The sequence below is a fragment of the Macrobrachium rosenbergii genome, chromosome 9 (genome assembly GCF_040412425.1).
Source record: "Macrobrachium rosenbergii isolate ZJJX-2024 chromosome 9, ASM4041242v1, whole genome shotgun sequence".
NCBI classification, from domain to species: Eukaryota; Metazoa; Arthropoda; class Malacostraca; order Decapoda; family Palaemonidae; genus Macrobrachium; species Macrobrachium rosenbergii.
The window spans coordinates 30,487,111-30,506,802 of NC_089749.1; the positions used below are offsets into that span (position 1 = coordinate 30,487,111).

Genomic DNA, 19,692 nt, shown 5'->3' on the forward strand with positions numbered 1-19,692 from the left:
TTCACAACCCTTTCCTTCTTTCACAACTTTCCATCTACATCTCACATTCTTTTGAAAACAACTTATCTTGCTAATCCATCAATAAAACATTAAACTTCCCTTTGGCACCAAACCAGTCACCCTTTCATTTACATGTTTAAAACAAACATGTAAATGTTTGTTTTAAACAATGTGAAAACAACACATAAGATGAAAACAGAAGAAAACTGACTAGGTTTAATATACTGAAATGGAAGAAGTTCATGAAAAGTATGTACAATCTACGGATGGGGCCATGAGTCAGCAGAAGATGCCTGCAGGTACAGATAAGTCGAATACCCTAGTATTGCTAAAAGGCCATGTTTTCCTGGAACACACTGTCAACAAATAAGACCTTTGCAGACAGATTTTGCACTAAGTAGTGAACAACACCACAAAGTTCCTGAGCCTTCTACTACTTGTATAAAAAGCAAAGCAATTCAACTGTAGCCAATGCCATCATTCAACCAATGAAATAAGAATAAAGAAACTCTGACAGGAAGTAAGTGTTACAAGTAATGGATAATGGGATAAGGGAATGACGAAATTAGCTATTGAGTTATAAGATGCTTGTTTTACAGTGCAATTGCAGGACAAAGGAAATGACTCTATACAGAAGGAGGTATAAGGGTATAAACTTGATGGAAAAAGTGGTACATAAAGCATAAATGATAAATCTGAGAAAGTATTTTGAGAAATAATTTTGTACTGGAGGAAGGATGTGGAAAAGAAATGTAAATAAGAAGAGGAAACATAGAGCAGTCTTCTGAAGAGAATGTAGTACTGAGTTGATGGAGTGAGTTTTTGGAGATTAATTCAATATACGGGCAGATGATAGGCATATCTGAATGTTGCATTTGAAAGTGCTTGTATTAGAGATAACTCAATACCAGGGTAGATGACAGGCATATCTGAATGTATTTAACACTGCTTGTATTAGGCTACTGAAGCTATAGGTAGATAATTAAATATTGTTAATGACATTATATGCAAGATACTACAATATGGTAGAAGCTGAGAGACTGAGTTGCTTACCAGGGAGTGTAAAGTATGTCTGATTAAGGAAAGGGTTCCTAAGGAATTGATGAAAGAAATACTTGTTCATTTGTATGATCATAAAAGTGGAAGAGGCAAATATTTATAACACATTTTTAAAAGTAAAATTTGTATTTTCCATAGGTATAAATAATAGGTTTAATCTTCAGAGTTAGTGGGACAGTGGCTGAACTTGATAACAAGGTAGTTAGCAGGTGGCACAGGGGGTTAAGTGAGGGGAATGCACCTCACTCACCTACTGACACTAGCCACTTTTCCTACAGCCATAGGGACCAAGTGGGGCATTTGAGGAATGTTTAACTACACAGTATATACAAAAAGGGCTCTGTACTGCATACCTAGGAAAAATAAAAATTACTTTTCAAAATCTGTTGTTCCTAAGGGAATATAAACCACTGCCTTTTAAAATAGGAAACTTACCCATTAGGTGGGAGGGTAATCCTTGTCAACTGACTAGAGTTGAATGCTACCTGGAAATGCCAAGCTACTGGTCTGGTGAAAAGGTTCATTAGAGCAGCAGGACCTAGGCTAGAGTACTTTGCAATACTGGATGGTGCTCAAATAAGGAAGATACATTGGAAAAGCATGAGATCCACCATATGAGAATTCAAGGCACAAGGCAGTTAGTTACTCCTGGTTAAACTGCAGATTTTTCTAGCAAGTAGCTCCCACCCCTTGTTAAAAGGGAGAGGAGGGGAAAGTGCATTTCAGACACTATGCTAAGATTGGATGTTCAACATGCAGGTACCTGTATCTAGCATGACCCACTTATTTTGGCCTAGATGCTGATCCAGAATGGAAATAGTTTAGTCGAGAGAGAAAGAATGCAGTCACTCTTATTCATCCCCCAAGTTTATACTAAGCTACAGTAGTATCTCAGGCAAGATACTACTCTGTCCAGGCAAAGCTGGATGCCTGAACCTTTTGTAGAGCAACCACTGCAGATCCCAAGAAAAAATCAAAGGACGCGGGTAATATCCCTCTGTTAGAATGAGGGAATGGATGTCTACAACCTAGACACCTGCCCTCACTGCCCAGGAGCACAGTAAAAATCATCCAAATGGGCCAAAGCAAGTCCTATGCCCTGACTTTTTGCATTCACAATCAAGTACAAAGGGTGATATCCTTCTCAGAAGAGCCATAAACTTGTTGGGTACCTCACAAAATCAGAGAAGGAAGGATGTTCCTGGGCTACAACCTAAGAACCCAGATTCTTCATGAAGCATCTTACACGAGAGAGAGAGAGAGAGAGAGAGAGAGAGAGAGAGAGAGAGAGAGAGAGAGAGAGAGAGAGAGAGAGAGAGAGAGAGAGAGAGAGAGAGAGAGAGAGAGAGAGAGACTCCATTCCTCCTACATCAGACAAGTTGCCATAAAAAACTCCTCACTACTCTTTGCCAAGACCCTATTGGTCAAACAGTCTTGAGGGAAAACTCTCATCCAAGTGGGGAAATCCAAGGTCTTTAGACTGAAGACTAACTTACAGCTCACAGCTCAGTGTAAGCCGTAGTTTAGCCTGACAGGACATAGTCTCAGCAAGGGTGAATGAGGAATCCAGGACTTGCTGAACCAGCAGTCTGACTGGAGGGAGACTTCTGTTCACAAGAGTTAACAGCACTGGATGACACTTGACTATTGACCATGAGTAGTCAAACTGAAAATGAGTGATCAACACAGTTGACTACCCATTGAGGATAAAAAGGATTAATGGCAGAAAGTGCAGACTCCAGATCATTACCAGAATAATGGAATATACCTTCCATTATTACAGCAAGGAATGGAAGGAGGGAACAGAATACTATAAAGCTCTGTTTAGCATGGGAACTACGAGATCAAGCATATGGAAAAAATCTACCTTGAATTGGAAATGTCACCTTATTATGAACTATTCCAAACCTGACTCCAACCCCTGAACTAGTCTGCCAACCCACTCCCCAGAGGCAGATAGCCCATTGGTATCACAAACTACCCATTTGTGCATCTGCAAATGCTATCACACCAAGTGAGCAAAACCTTCCTCTCCCCATGGCCAGGTACCCCTACAATTGTGCCGTAACAAAAGCACTACCAATTAACCTATTAACTACAGGTATTCTTGGAAAACTCGATACTTCCCACACTCCAAGAATGCTGACAAGCCGGTAAGGCTAGTCCTACCTCCAGAGGAGGCCCCCATGAATAATCCTGAAGAGTGTTCTAGCCCTTCTTCAATGCAAAAATAAACAAGGATGATGATGATGGCTTACATGAATAATTGGCATCTACTCCAGAACAAATGAAGTGATACAAAAAGCAAAATTAACATTTATGTTAAATATTTAGAAATGCCAATGTACTCCCTTTATAATTAATTTCTAGATATTGATTGTGGAGGCTATCAGCTGCTCATATATTAACCAATACTTCACAAAATTGCTTTGCAAACAAATTAAACAATACTAATTGCCACTGAGTTGATCTTGATGTATGCATATAAGTACTGTAGAAACATAAGTACTGTAGAAACAGTACCCACAGAATCCTGCTTGCTTACTCTGATTATTGCTTACTGATTAGATGTCATAAGCACACAAAGAATATCAATGGACAAGAAATTCACAAAATTAACAAATTAACAACTGACAGAAATTAAGTTAGTTAAACTTTTGTACAAACAAAACATTTAAAATTAAATCAACTATAAAAGCTAATAATAACATTAGTTTTACAAATGAGAAATCTGAACACTGTTCAAAAGAAGAACTATGTTTTAGTAATGCCTCTTTATGCTATGAAAGAAATTCAACCACTTTTTACAAGGCATGAAAGCAATAAAAAAAAGACATCTGCAATTCGTGAGAATACATGCGAATTCAGCTTACCAAATTTAAATTCTGGCGGCACCGAGGAACTCTCATACTTAACAATTCCCTGAAAAGTCTTTAACTGATCCTGATCATCTGGTTCTGTAAAATACCCATTTTCTTCTTTGTTCTGGCAACCCTGGTCACTCAAGAGAATCTGAAATAATCTGTTTAGGATGATACAGATATGAGCTAAGAGAAGAAAACCATGGTTATAAGAAAACTAATGAAAAAGGTATATAATATCACTAAAGCTTTCTAGACAAAGTAAATTACACAAGAATGAACATCTATAAAACATATAAAGCAAATGCTGTACTGGACCTTATCATCATCAACAACTCTTTATCCTCAAAATAGACTTTAGAATCTTTTATCTTAACTTTATTTTTTCAGTATGGTACTTATATCTTTTATATGCAATATACCTATGGTCACAAATACTAGCATTTATGTTACCAGTCATGCTGCAACCCTTGTTGGAAGAGCAGAATAAAGGCTATGACTGGGTACGCAGCCCAGTACAGAAATGGAAATACAAAAGTAAACAATAAACTATATCAAAAAACTACAAAAATTATTTAAAATGAACTACAAAATGAGACTCGTGTGAATCTGTTAAGCATAAAGCGCTTGCACCTAATGTCAGCTTCTCAAGATCCCATAATTCAACTACATAATCAGGAAGATCCTTTCATAATTTGGCCTCATCAGGAAGAAAATTTTTAGAAAAATGTGATACTGACCCTCAAAAAAGAAAAAGAAAAACCTGTTGATTGCACTGCATATCTGACACTTCAACTTATCGGATTTCATTACTTACAAGATGCATTGTCGAATCTGGCAAAAATGTAATGAAGATATTTTGTACTTTTGTCTTTTTGGTTTTGTGTGGTTATTTTTTCTCATGTTAATATAGTTAAACAATGTAATATACCAACTGTGCATTTAAATCTATGCTTAAAAGGTATTTTTTAAAAGTTTGAAGTGTCACACTTTGTTCATTCAGCAATCTCAAGGGAAGAAATTCTGGGATGTTTAGCTAAAGTGTGACTGTATGCATATATATGCACTGTAGTACTTGCATTTCAAAATAGGCTATCACACCACCACAAATCACTGTTAATGAAGTATACAAAAACATTTCCTTATGTGGGTTCAGGGGCAACTGGGCAACAGTCAACTGGTTGACAGGACAACTGGGCGACACCCAACTGGTCGACAGGACAACTGGGCGACAGTCAACTGGTCGACAGGACAACTGGGCGACAGACAACTGGTCGACAGGACTACTGGGCGACAGCCAAACTGGTCGACAGGACAACTGGGCGATAGTCAACTGGTTGACAGGACAACTGGTCGACAGGAACAACTGGGCGACAGCCAACTGGTCGACAGGAACAACTGGGTGACAGCCAACTGGTAGACAGGGCAACTGGGCGACACAGGACAACTGGGCGACAGCCAACTAGTCGACAGGACAACTGGGCGACAGCCAACTGGTTGACAGAATAACAGGACGACAACCAACTGGTCGACAGGACGACAGCCAACTGGTAGACAGGACAACTGGGCGACAGCCAACTGGTCGACAGGACAACAGGACGACAGCCAAATGGTCAACAGAATAACAGGACGACAGCCAACTGGTAGACAAGACAACTGGACGACAGAATAACAAGACGACAGCCAACTGGTAGACGGGACAACTGGGTGACAGCCAACTGGTCGACAGAATAACAGATGACAGCCAACTGGTAGACAGAACAACTGGGTGACAGCCAACTGGTCGACAGAATAAAAGGAATCGATACTTCGCTTTTTATATTTTGACATCTTAAAAGTATGATTTTGCTCTGTACTGTATATTAGTCTGTGCATATGTGCATGTAAATATTTATGTAAGCATTTAATTAAGAAACTCTACACACTGCCTCTTTGGTTGGAAGACCATTTTTATTGGCATTTATTTACTGCAGTACAATATTGTGCTTAATACAGTAATGTCACATTATTACATATTTTTTGGGATCTGTGTATGCACATATGTACATGTACATATGCATCACTTTAGGATAAAGACTAAACTTACAGTACTGTACTTAATACAGTAATGTAGTTTTACACATTTACATCTTTTATTCTGTGTATGTGTTAATGACCCTATCCCCAGGTCAGATAGGGTCATAATCTCTTACTGTGTCTGTTTTAAGAACAGCATCAATAATCTTACATCCCTAAGATTCTCTGGTAGCAATGGCCGGCTCTGGGTCAGCACATTCCTTCTTTCTCATCGACTCCTCTTGCTGAATCTACCCTCAAACAAAGGCCTACTGGAATTAAACACTGAGGTACAAAACTACACTTTATTGTAGAGCATATTAAAATAAACATCACTTCCAAAATATTCGTCCTCACAGGACGAACCTAGAATTCCTGTTAAAAGAAACATATCATATATTAAAACCTGAAACGGTGTTAATGAAATCTACATTGAAAACAGGAAAATGCACAATGGACAACAGAACAGGAAAATGCATAATATAGAACAGAGGAATTTCACTGCGGCACAAACGGGGTATTTCCAAATAATGTCTGGAAAAGATATAAGTGTTTGTGAGTTATACTACTCACTTTTATGGCATCAGATAACAGATCTTCCAGTGGTAGTCTTGAAACACCACACAACAAGCAAATCATACCCAGCCACAAAACCAAGTCCCCCAAGATTGTCTGTTCCTCTGATAATATACCATTAGAAAGTGCAACACACATATTCACTCAATTTCTTCTCCCCGGAAACATGACAACACCGGTTCAATGTTCGAAGACCACCACACTGTCTCCATGCACTTAAGCCATGGTCAAGAAAGCACATATGCATGCGTCAGATAACCGCTGTATCTGTGTAAACCTCCAACATCGACACAATTGCACCTGCAGCGGATGTGCCTCTGCCCGGCCAGCACATAGTTTGTCACAGACTTAATAGGAGCTCAGTCCACCTACCTCTGGGCGGCCCCGCCTAAGTATGATAACTGTCCAATCAAAAGTTCAGTAAGGGCCAGCTCCAAAATCATAGCATGATCCAACTATACTGAATGGCTTGTCACTGCACAAGCCCATGTTGAATGCGGCGCCAACGAATCCTTTGCACCAGAGAGATGTCTCCTAGCAATGATGGCGATTTGTAGACGTCCTGCCTGACATCTCTCCAAAAAATTGAGAAGGGCGTACCCTCCAGGAGGAACTTGAAGTGCTGGACTGCCCAGTATACTGCGCAGAGTTCTCTGTCGAAGGTGCTATAGCGGGTCTCTGCGGGGTTGAACTTTTTGCTGAAGAGGGCGATGGGCTGGGGGGGCGCCGTCAACGATCTGCTCCAGGATGGCTCTGCATGCGACGCCACTGGCGTCCGTTGTCAGTTGGAGGGGAGTGCTGGGGTCCTGGCGGGCCAAGGCAGTTGCCTCGGCGAGGGCGGCCTTTGTCAGGGAGAAGGCCTGCTGCTGGCTGGGTCCCCACATTAAGGATTTTGGTTGGCCTTTCAGGATCTCCGTTAGGGGGGCCATGGTGTGTGCGATCCCGGGGATAAACCTCCTGTAGTAATTCACCATCCCAAGGAACTCCTGGACGCCCTTAATGGAGGTGGGGACGGGGAACCTGGTGATGGCTGCGACCTTTGAAGTGAGCGGGCGGACACCATCCGGGGATATCTCATGGCCTAGGAAGTCAGCTTTCTCGACGCCGAAGGTGCACTTGTCGAATCTGACGACGAGGCCGTTCTCCTGCAGGCGCTGCAGGACCGCCCGGATGTGCCGCTGGTGCTCTTTATGGGACCTGGGAAATATAAGGATATCATCCAAGCAGCAGACGCAGAACTGTAAGAGCCTGACGCCGTCTCTTCCAAACACGTGTGTGTGTGTTTGTCGTCCATCGGAGTGGAAAAAACAACAAGAGCATCTCGTTTTCTTTCTCTAAAGGAACGCGATTTCAACCATACAATATTTCCGTCTGTTTCTCCCTAACCATTGTTGTCTTGATGTATGTACAATCACCACTACTTGCACTGCCATGCAAGTATTCTAATCATGTACTGATAATGTTCCAACGAATCTTCTGTATCAAACTGTGTGTATGTTTCTGTTTGTGAAGACACCAAACGTCTCGCCATTTCACATATATTATGCTACTGCATTGTATTCATTAATCTGTCTTGAATCTCATGCAATTGGCCATATACAGAATTTCCTGGCCTTTTCATCACTTTATGTTAATCATGTTTCTCAATATCGCCATCTGTTTGTCTGCCGACAAACACAGATGCCTGAGTCTGTACCTCTGTTTTTACCTGTCTGTGTGTAGACGCTACCTTACCGCTTGCACACGTCAATAACATCTTCAAAGATTCTGTACATTAATCTCAGTAAGGAACCACCAATAAACCAGTAAACACCCAGCTAGTATGTCTCCCTAACCCAGTCCTTACACTGGTGACCCCAGAGTGACCCAAAGGACCCGGCCGACCCAAGATGACGACCCACGCGCCGACAGACCCTTCGCCGCCTCGCTGCTTCCCGCCATTCCCGAGTTCTCAGTAGAAGTCCGACCCTCTGAGATGACTCACCCCACCACTGGAGCCCTGGATGCCTCCTCCAGGAAACCTGAAGCTGCCCCCGCACTCGTACTGGACGAGCTGACCAACGAAGGACCAGCCAACGTCATCCTTCAGCCTGCTGCTGCCCCTCTCGAGCTGGCTACCAAGGATCAGCCGCCGTCATCCTTCAGCCCTCGAGCCGGCCACCGAAGGATCATCCGTCACCCTTCAACCCGCTCCCGTCCTCCTCGAGCTCCTGCCGGCCGGCGCCACCCTTCAGCCTCCTACCCACCCCTAGCCCAAGCATTTGTAAGAGCCTGACGCCGTCTCTTCCAAACACGTGTGTGTGTGTGTGTGTGTCCATCGGAGTGAACAAGACAACAAGAGCATCTTGTTTTCTTTCTCTAAAGGAACGCGATTTCAACCATACAATATTTCCGTCTTTCTCCCTAACCATTGTTGTCTTGATGTATGTACAATCACCACTACTTGCAATGCCATGCAAGCATTCTAATCATGTACTGATAATGTTCCAACGAATCTTCTGTATCAAACTGTGTGTATGTTTCTGTTTGTGAAGCCGCCAAACATCTCGCCATTTCACATATATTATGCTACTGCATTGTATTCATTAATCTGTCTTGAATCTCATGCAATTGGCCATGTGTAGAATTTCCTGGCCTTTCCATTGATGTCTCCGCGTTCCTCAGGCTGAAGGTGGAGAAGGCGAAGACGTAGGACCCGAAAGGTGTGATGATGGTGGTTTTCGGGATATCCTCTGGAACAACTGGTACCTTTAAGTAAGATTTTAAAAGATCCAGCTTAGAAAATATTTTCGGCAGGAGGTAATGGTCGGGTTCCGTTGCGAGGCTGAGCCGCCTGTAGTCGCCGCAGGGTCTCCAGGCGCCATCCGGTTTCTGCACCATGTGGAGAGGAGAGGCCCACGGGCTGTAGGCCTTCGGCGGGCACCACGGGACGAGTTTCCTGTAGATCTCCTCCGGTAGGGCTTTAATTACTGCGTCAGCTTGCAGCACCTCGTCCTTGAGTTCCGCCAGCCTGAACTGACCCTCGACCCTGTACAGCCACGATGACGGGTTCCCCTGAGTGAAAGGCGGCAGCTTTATGGCGAGGGCGGCTTTTGTTTGTCCTGCTGGGCAGGACGCCGGGCAGGGCAGCATGCAGGGTGCGGGCAACAGTGTGGAGGAGCGCGAGAGCCTCGGCGCAGGGGGGGCGCAGGTGATATGGGCGGTAGGTAGACATCTGAATCCACAAGGTTTGTGGTTAATTGAACGAGGGAGGGGATGTCCGCGTCCATGCTCACGCTAGCCCTCTTAATTGAAGTGGGATGCTCGCATCAATACGCACTTGGAAGAGCACCGTGTGAGTCCGCTAATGACGCTGGTGATTTGCCGACAAGAGTCAGCACGACCAAACGCTGGTTACAGCGCCGTAATGAGTCCGCTAGGGGCGTAGGTAGTTCCTGGAGCCAAGACTGAGTTGCCGTGTGAGTCCGCTAATGGCTCCGGGAACCACTCCGGGGTCACCACTTTAAGAGGTGCGAAAGAAATGAGCAGGATAAGGTTACTGCTGATTTATTGAGGACACAGGCGGTTTATATAGCGGCAGACTGACGTCACGCCGAGGAATACAATGAGAACTAAGGTGACCTGAGGTCAATAACATTTGACAAATACAATGAACAAATACACTTTGAGTTACACAAATGGATAATAACTAAGTTGAATACATTCTGATACCTGAGAAAGAGAAACACATAACATACAAGTTGGTGACAGGTAAATATTTACATAAATCAATTTAAATGACTGGGTATGACTGGATCTGCTTGACCCGTTATCCAAGGAGCAGCGATCCTAGGAGAGACAAAGAAAATGGGTTGCCACCACAGAAAACCCACTTAGTGGGGACTTTACAAACCTCTAAATGTTCCTTTACCGAATCCATGGCAACTAGGATGTCATCCATGTATAAGAAGACTTTTTTCCCCTAACAAGCCATGCAAAACTGCATTCATTAGTCTAGTAAATGTCACTGGACTACCTGATAAACCAAACAGCGTCTGCGTGAACTCATAATGCCCCTTCGGCAAAGAGAAATCCGTGTATTCTCGACTCTCCTCACTAAGCGGTACTTGCAAATACCCTTGCATCAGATCAATTGAAGAATAAATATTCTTGCCCCCAATCTCAACTAAATCTGGCAAACACGCCACAGAAAGTTTTTTCGTTCAACTTCCTAAAGTCCACACAAACTCGGACTGAACCATCCTTCTTAGGCACTGCCAACAATGGGAAATTAACAGGCGAGGAACTGGGCCTAACAATGCCTTCCTCCTCTCAATCTACCTGTTCTCTAGTCTTAAAATGAATCCTTTAAGGAACAAAAATAGGCTTAGTCTTGTCCTCCAACTGGACCTTGTTTTCTAACACATTTGTTAATCCTAACTTATCCCCTTTGAGTGCAACTATGTCTGCAAACTTGGCCAGAACATCTTCCACACCCCCAGCATATTCTTTATAATCAGCATTGCCTAAATGATCCCTAAAAACCTGCCTCCTAGCCTGTAAATCTGCTTCTGAAAAACTACAAAAATCCCTGACAATAGCCACTGAATTATCTTCATCAACCCAGTCAACAAAGTCGATTGCATAAGTACCCCTCTGATAATTGCGAACTGAATCATTACAGTTTAGCAATTCCACCCAAGTATCCCCTGAACTCGATACCTTGTTTACAAAACCCGTACACACTACCCCCTTCAGCTTTTCGCTACACTCATCCACACACACCTGTCTGGACTTATACACTCCCTTCACTCAAACTTTCACCACAGCAACCATACCAGGACCCAGAACCACATCATCCAACAAAACCTCCTTACAACACTTCTTACCCACCAACACATGTTCAGCATCCACCCTAAGATTCTCATGCACACCCAATCCATCATCATCATCCACCACACTCACAACCGTCCCCTCATAAGGCACAAACACACCAGGTACTCCAAGAGTTATACCACATACCCCTGTCTGAACAGAGATTTTTCGTCTCCGACATGCTGGATGACCCAGTAACAAATTATTCCCCAAAGCAGCTTCTTGTATAACCAAAAATGGTTCTGTAAAAGTCTACCCCCAAGAAACAAATCTAGATCTATGTATCCCAAAACCCATAACCTATTTGTTTGAACATCACATACTGTCTCTTTAGCAGGTCTCAAAGAACGATTGGAAAATATCGATTTGAACAACTCATAATTCATCAGATTAATAGAGGCACCTGTATCTACAAAAACCCTTACATTTATCCCATGCACAGACCCTTGTACTACTGGCTTTGACCCTGAGGGTTCCCCTAGAAGTCCTATATCTCAAGAAACACCCATCCACTTTTCCCTTGCAACTGATCAGTCTTTAGACAATGCTTGCCGATCACAAGATCCCCTCGAAAAATTTGCTTGAGGACCTTTCTTACCTGAGCCACCAAAATTCTGAAATGCAGGCCTACCATTATACTATCTCCAAGATGGACAAGACTGCCAAGGATGGCCATAACTCTTACAACTGCCATAATATTTAACACGGCAAAATCTCTTAATGTGGCCCTGCATATTACAATTATAACAACGAACTAGTGGAACCCGAGAACTCAAGCCAGCCATTGATCTTTGGCTATTCCAAACTTCAACAAAACCCTTCAAACAGCGGAATGAATCTCCGTGCCCTACACAACCATAGGCTGACCTACCGAATCTCTGATCACTATTTCCTCTCCTCATTTTTGCAGCTTTCCTCTTCGTAAATAAATCTGTTAACTTATTCTTGGCTGATCACAAATGCAAAATTTCCCAAGTCCTGTGAAAGGACACCCCTTACAGAAAAAACACAAGAAAAACAATTTTCCCTGAAAGAATTCTCACACAGTAAGAAACCCAGAATGTTAATTCCCATTACTCTAACAATTAATCCCCAAAAACCAAAAGAGAGAACTAATTAAACCCACAACTAAATCTAAAATTTATTAAACCCACAATTAAATCCAAAATCCCATGGGAAAAAAAACAGGCGGACTGAGCGCACAGCTGACCACAAAGAAGGTCAAGATGAACTTCGAGTCTTCACGGGCAAGCAAAAAAATACACTGAGTCTCCCCTCAAGTAAAGAGAATGGGAGTCTACCCTCACGTAAAGAAAATGGGACTTGAGCAAACAGACACAAGAAAGAGAGAGAGAGAGAGAGAGAGAGAGAGAGAGAGAGAGAGAGAGAGAGAGAGAGAAAAAGGAAAAGAATTCGTTCCCCTCTCCCCAGTGCAATACCCCCTCCCCATCTCCCCATCCAAGGTCTGCCGAAGCACACAGAAAAAATGCTGAATGCAAAACTTCAGAGACAAGTCCGCCTCTCCTGTCGTCAAGGCCAAGATTGCCAAGTAAGGTTACAGCAACAGCTTCTACCTTTACACACATGTATGTACCCAAAATAAAACATGTACATAACTATAAAAAAAAAGTTTTAAAAAAATCTAAGAAATGTACACACAATCTTGTGTAAGAAATGTTTACTCACAGTAACTCAACAAATGTCAAATAAATTATTACCCAATCATCAAAGTCCCCAAAGATAATACAATAATAAAATACTCCCTTTATTAAACGCTAAACGGCGATGCAAACTGCCGATTGCTGCATATAGGATGGCGCAGAATATGAGAAACTCCGCCCAATTAATGACATCACTGACATGTCACTCAGGGAATGGCGCCACTACAGCCACAGCCCAAAAATTATTTGTAGTGCCATCATAAAAAACCATATTCCAATCTGACACTAAAATTAACAATAAAAAAAAAATTATAACAATTAAGTATGCCTCTGCTTGACAGTAGCGAGGTTTGCTAAGCTTAGCACTGAGACTAAGAAGCAGAGTGTATTTGGAAATGAATGTTAAAAACTATGGTGCGGGAATCTCACCAAAGAGAGAGAGAGAGAGAGAGAGAGAGAGAGAGAGAGAGAGAGAGAGAGAGAGAGAGAGAGAGAGAGAGAGAGAGAAAAGAAACACTTGTGCATTTTCGCATGTTTTACCACACACAAGCAGTCAAGATACCGCAATTAAACACACCGTGCACACTACACATACCCAAACATTCCCCAATATGAACTAAAGCCCAGAAATCCCTATAAAACCACTGAAACCTTGCGCCCTGTGACGCATCTTTAAACACACACAGAGACTCATGCTCGAGAAAGACTGACTTGAGTGTGTCTCACAATACCTTCCTAAACTGAACTGCTGAACCATCAAAATCCTATTCTGAGATGCCAGTACCAGTATTAATAAGATATGTCTCTTCGGAAGCGTAACCTATACCCTATCTACTGTATTTATCTACCAGATTATCTATTCATTTCTAACACCACTGTCAACCACTGTTAATGACCCTATCCCCAGGTCAGATAGGGTCATAATCTCTTACTGTATCTGTTTTAAGAACAGCATCAATCATCTTACACCCCTAAGATTCTTTGGTAGCAATGGCTGGCCCTTGGTCAGCACATTCCTTCTTCTGAACGGGCCAGGTCACGAAAATTCAACTGTTTAAACTGTGTATGCAATTATTTATCTGTTCATCAACTGTGTACCATGTATTTCTTCTTTCACAGGCATCAAGATTATACTCAACTTCAATTCTGTCTATTGTTGCATTTTATATTGTACACGTTCGCTGTATTTATTTATTAATTGTTATTGACTTCAGGTCACCCCTGCTTCCATTGTCTTCCGTGGCCCGACGCCAGTCAGCCGCTATATAAACCGCCTGAACCTTGAATAAATCAGCAGTGACTTTTACCTACTTGTTTCTTTTGCACCTCTTATAGTGGTGACCCCTGGAGTGGTTCCCGAAGCCATTAGCGGACCCACGCGGCGACTCAGTCTTGGCTTCAGGAGCTTACTCTCGCCCTTAGCGGACTAATCATGGCGCTGAACCAGCGTTTGGGCGTGCTGACTCTCGTCGGCAAAATCACCAGGGTCATTAGCGGACTCACACGGCGCGCTCCCAAGTGCGTTTTGACGCGAGTACCCTACTCCATATAAGAGGGCAAAGAGCAAGTATGGACACGGACATCCCCTCCCTCGTTCAATTAACCGCTGACCTCACGGATTCGGAGGTCTACTTCCCTCCCATATCACCCGCGCCCGTCCCCGCGCCGAAGCTCTCACGCTCCTCCACACCCCTGCCCGTGCCCCACACTCTCCCCAGCCCAGCAGGCCAATTCAGGGTGCCCTGTCCATAAAGCTGCCGCCGTTTATGCAGGGGAATCCGTCGGCGTGGCTCTACAGGGTCGAGAGACAGTTCAGGATTGCAGATCTTAACGACGAGGTGCTTCAGGCGGATATAGTACTCAACGCCCTGCCGGAGGAGATCTACAGTAAGCTCGTCCCGTGGGTGTCTGAAGCATGCCCCCTTACCTACCACCTCCTGAAGAAAACCCTCCTCCAGACATGCTCCCTGCTGGTTGCTGAGCAGGCCGCCTGCACCCTCGACCTCACCATCAACCCGCAGCAGGATCAGAGCGTCATGAAGTCATGGGGCATGATCCGAAACCTCCTCACCACCCCAGACACCGACGGCAGTAAAAAGAAGCGCGAGGTAAGCCTGTCATGGGAGATCCTCCTCCGTCAGCTCCTCCTGGAGGTCCGCACACAAATCCCGGAGTCCTACGCGATGCCCCTCGAAGACCTGATCATCTCAGCACAGCACTTGACGGACTCCGTAAAGGCAACAAAGCGGGTACCAGCGCCCACACTCCCAGTCAGCGCCATCCAGCAGGAGGAGGGCGCAGAGGAAGAGGTCAACGCTGTAACCAGGAGGCACCCAGCTCCTCCCAACAGGTGGAATTCCCCGGGTCTTTGCCATTACCACAGGCGGTTCGGCAGACGCACAGAACTGCCTGCCGCCCTGTTCATTCACCCATTCAAAAAACGGGTGAGGCGGTGGCCAGCAGGACAAGCCGCCATGGCAGCAGAAGAACCCAGGGGCCCAGAACCAATAGGCTTCTACGTCCGCGACACTGTCTCCGGCAGGATGATGCTGGTCGACACAGGGGCCGTTAGATCAATCTTCCCGGCATCTAGAGAGGACCGCAAGCGGGAACGGGACCCGGCTGCCTCCCTGACGGCCACCAACGGGTCCCCCATCCTCTCCTACGGAAGCAGGCCCCTGTTGATCTCCATCCTTGGCCAGAGGTACTCCTGGGACTTTGTCGTCGCGGATGTTAGGACCCCGCTCCTGGGTGCAGATTTCCTGGCGCACTTCGGGCTGGCAGTTGACGTCGGTTGGAAACGCCTCCTAGATACAGACTCCTGCCAGTCCTCCCGTTGGCAACGGGACCCAAGGCGCCCACCATCTGCTCTGCCGCCCCCAACCAATACTCGCAGCTGCTGATGGAGTTCCCCAACGTGTTCAGGCCTGAGCTCCGCCAAAAGTCCGGGGCCCCAGCCAAACATGGCATATATCACCACATAAAAACAAAGGGCCCCCCGGCACATGCGAAGTTCCGGAGGCTTTCCCCTCGATGCCTTCAGGAGGACAAGGACGCATTCGCCGAAATGGAACGGATGGGAATCTGCAAGAAGGCCTCCAGCCCATGGGTCTTCCCCCTCCACATGGTGCAGAAACCAGACGGTTTCTGGAGACCCTGCGGCGACTAGAGGCGACTCAACCTGGCAATGGAACCTGACCATTAGCCCCTGCCAAACATGCAGGACCTCACGGCCTCCTTCCACGGGGCCAAAATATTTACTAAGTTGGATCTCTTAAAATCATATTTTCAGGTAACAGTCGCACCAGAGGATATACCAAAGACTGCCATCATCACGCCTTTCGGGTCCTATGTGTTTGCCTTCTCTACATTTGGCCTGAGGAACGCTGGGGTGACTTTCCAGCGGCTCATGGACAGCATCCTGGGGGACCTAAAGTTCTGCGTCTGCTATGTAGATGATATCCTTATATTTTCTAGGTCCCACAAGGAGCACCAGAAACACATCAGGGCAGTCCTGCAGCGCCTGCAGGAGAACGGCCTCGTCGTACGTTTTGACAAATGCACCTTCAGCGTACAGAAGGCCGACTTCCTGGGCCACGAGGTATCCCCTGATGGCGTCCGTCCGCTCACATCCAAAGTCGCAGCCGTCACCAGGTTCCCCGTCCCCACCTCCGTCAAGGCCGTCCAAGAATTTCTCGGGATGGTGAACTACTACAGGAGGTTCATCCCCGGGATCGCACACACCATGGCCCCTTTGATGGAGACCCTGAAAGGCCGACCAAAATCCTTGTTGTGGGGACCCAGCCAGCAGCAGGCCTTCTCCCTGACCAAGGCCGCCCTCGCTGAGGCAACCGCCTTGGCCCACCAGGATCCCAGCTCACCCCTCCAGCTGACAACGGATGCCAGCAACGTTGCCTGTGGTGCTGTGCTGGAACAGGTCATCAACAGTGTCCCCCAGCCCACTGCCTTCTTCAGCAAGAAGTTCAACCCCACAGAGACCCGCTACAGCACCTTCAACAGGGAACTCTGCGCAGTGTACCGTGCAGTCCGGCACTTCAAGTTTCTCCTGGAGGGCACGTCCTTTACAATCTATACGGACCACCAACTGCTGGTCCATGCCTTCACCAAGCAGGGGGATGCATGGTCCTCCAGGCAGCAATGGCATCTCTCGGCCATCGCCGAGTTCACCTGCTCCGTCAAGTACCTCCCCAGCAGGAAAAACCCTGTGGCAGACGCCCTCTCCAGAGTCAAGCTGAATGCGGTGCAGCTGGGAATCAACTACGAAGACCTCGCCAGAGAGCAGGCCGCTGACCCAGAGACCCCAGCCTACCACACCCCCATCATGTCCCTGCAACGTCAGCACCGGTCAGCCCCGCCCCCTAGTGCCAGCCTCCTGCCGCCGCCAGGCATTCGACATCATCCACGGCCTGTCACACTCCTTCAGCAGGACGACGGCCAAGCTGCTGTCAGAGAAGTTCGTCTGGCACGGAGTGCAGAAGGACGCGAGGACCTGGGTGAGACAGTGCCTGCATTGCCAAACCAGCAAGGTGGGGCGGCACACCGAATCCGGGGTAGGCAAGTTCCTGTAGCCAGGGCGGCGTTTTGGCCATGTGCACATCGACGTCGTCGGGCCCCTTCCCCCGTCAGGCAGGTCCAGATATCTCCTGACGGTGGTAGACCGCTCAACAAGGTGGCCCGAAGCCACGCCAATGCAAGAAGCTACCGTCAGCGCCTGCGCCGAGGCCCTACTCTCATGCTGGATCAGCCGCTTCGGCGTCCCTGACCACATCATGACCGACAGGGGCCCCGCCTTCCTGTCCGAATTGTGGTCCACCCTGGCCCAGCTGCTGGGGACAGCTCATCACACCACCACGGCCTACAAATCAGCCACCAACAGCTTGGTCGAGCATTTCCACAGGTCCCTGAAGGCGTTCCTTATGGCCCGCTGTACCGCCGAGGACTGGAAGTACCAGCTGCCGTGGGTCCTCCTCGGGTTGAGAACCGCCCCCAGGGCCGACGGTGCCCCTTCCGCAGCCGAGAAAACCTATGGCGAGCCCCTCGTGGTCCCGGGCGAACTAGTTACAGAGGATCGCCACAACCCATTGGTCCAGAGGCTTCGCGAAATCGTTGGCAAATTCGCCCCCTACAAGAGGACATATACCGACAGGTCGGCCACCTTCACGCCGCCCGGGCTGGCCTCCACTACCCACGTCTTCGTCAGAGATGATGACGTCCGCCCACCACTGACCAGGCCCTACAAGGGGCCCTTCTGCATGCTGGAGTGGAACAGCAAGGCATTCCTGCTCGCACTCCACAGGAGGGACGATTGGGTGTCAATCGACAGGGTCAAGCCCGCCCTCCTGGAGGAAGACACAACCGTCAGCACACCGCACCCTCCGCCGGCGCAGCCACCGCCGCAACCAGGCCCTCGCAAGAAGCAGAAACGCGGCCGCCCCCGAAAAAGGCCGCCCACACCCACATTCAGCCACCCTAGCACACAGGACGTCCCTCTGTTGTCCTCACGCAGCCGGGGCACCCTTCAACGCCCCAGCAGATACGCCGATTAATCAGACATAACCTACATCTTGTGGGGGGGAGGGGGGGAGTATTTGTGAAGTCCCCACTAAGCAAGTTTTCTTTGATGACGGCCCATTTTCTTTGTACCTACGATTCGTCACGCTGAACGGGCCAGGTCACGAAAATTCAACTGTTTAAACTGTGTATGCAATTATTTATCTGTTCATCAACTGTGTACTGTGTATTTCTTCTTTCACAGGCGTCAATATTATACTCAACTTCAATTCTGTCTATTGTTGGATTGTATATTGTACTCGTTCGCTGTATTTATTTATTAATTGTTATCGACTTCAGGTCACCCTTGCTTCCATTGTCTTCCGCAGCCTGACGCTAGTCGGCCGCTATATAAACCGCCTGAACCTTTAATAAATCAGCAGTAACTTTTACCTGCTCGTTTCTTTTGCACCTCTTCTAAATCTACCCTCAAACAAAGGCCTACTGGAATTAAACACTGAGGTACAGAACTAGACTTTATTTGAAAATTTAACAAAAGTAATTCAGCAAAAACTACGGTCACGAAATGGAGTGGTTCCCCACCCCCTATAAATGGAAATCATCACTAGAGGAAATTCTGATTCACAAACATTCAGATTAATGATTCTAGACCAACCAATACTAGTGACTAACACCTTGGTCATCAAATCAAATAAACAGGTCATAATTATTCTAGACCACAATAAATATCATAGAGCATGTTAAAATAAACACCACTTCCAAAAAATTCGTCGTCACAGGACGAACCCAGAATTCCTGTTACAAGAAACACATCATATATTAAAACCTGAAATGGTGTTAACAAAATCAACATTCAAAACAAGAAAATGCACAATGGAGAACAGAACAGGAAAATGCATAATGGAGAACAGAGGAATTTCACTGCAGCACAAACGGGGTATTTCCAAATACCTGTAATATCTGGAAAAGATATGTGTCCATGAGTTATAGTACTCACTTCTATGGCGCCAAATAACAGATCTTCCAGTGTCGGTCTTTAATCCTTACACAACAAGCAAATCATACCCAGCCACAAAACCAAGTCCCCCATGATT

The 19,692-nt window shown here is 46.0% G+C and overlaps 1 protein-coding gene across 6 annotated transcripts in view; it reads right to left on the reverse strand.

The window, feature by feature from the left end:
- The window catches only part of LOC136841668 (tyrosine-protein phosphatase 10D-like), a 246,365-nt gene that overhangs the window by 113,037 nt on the left and 113,636 nt on the right, over positions 1 to 19,692 (reverse strand). For all 6 annotated transcript variants that reach the window (XM_067108852.1, XM_067108851.1, XM_067108850.1 and 3 more), the window contains one exon: positions 3,933 to 4,081. In XM_067108852.1, coding sequence (XP_066964953.1) covers positions 3,933 to 4,081 — 149 coding nt within the window. The remainder of the gene's footprint in view (positions 1 to 3,932; positions 4,082 to 19,692) is intronic.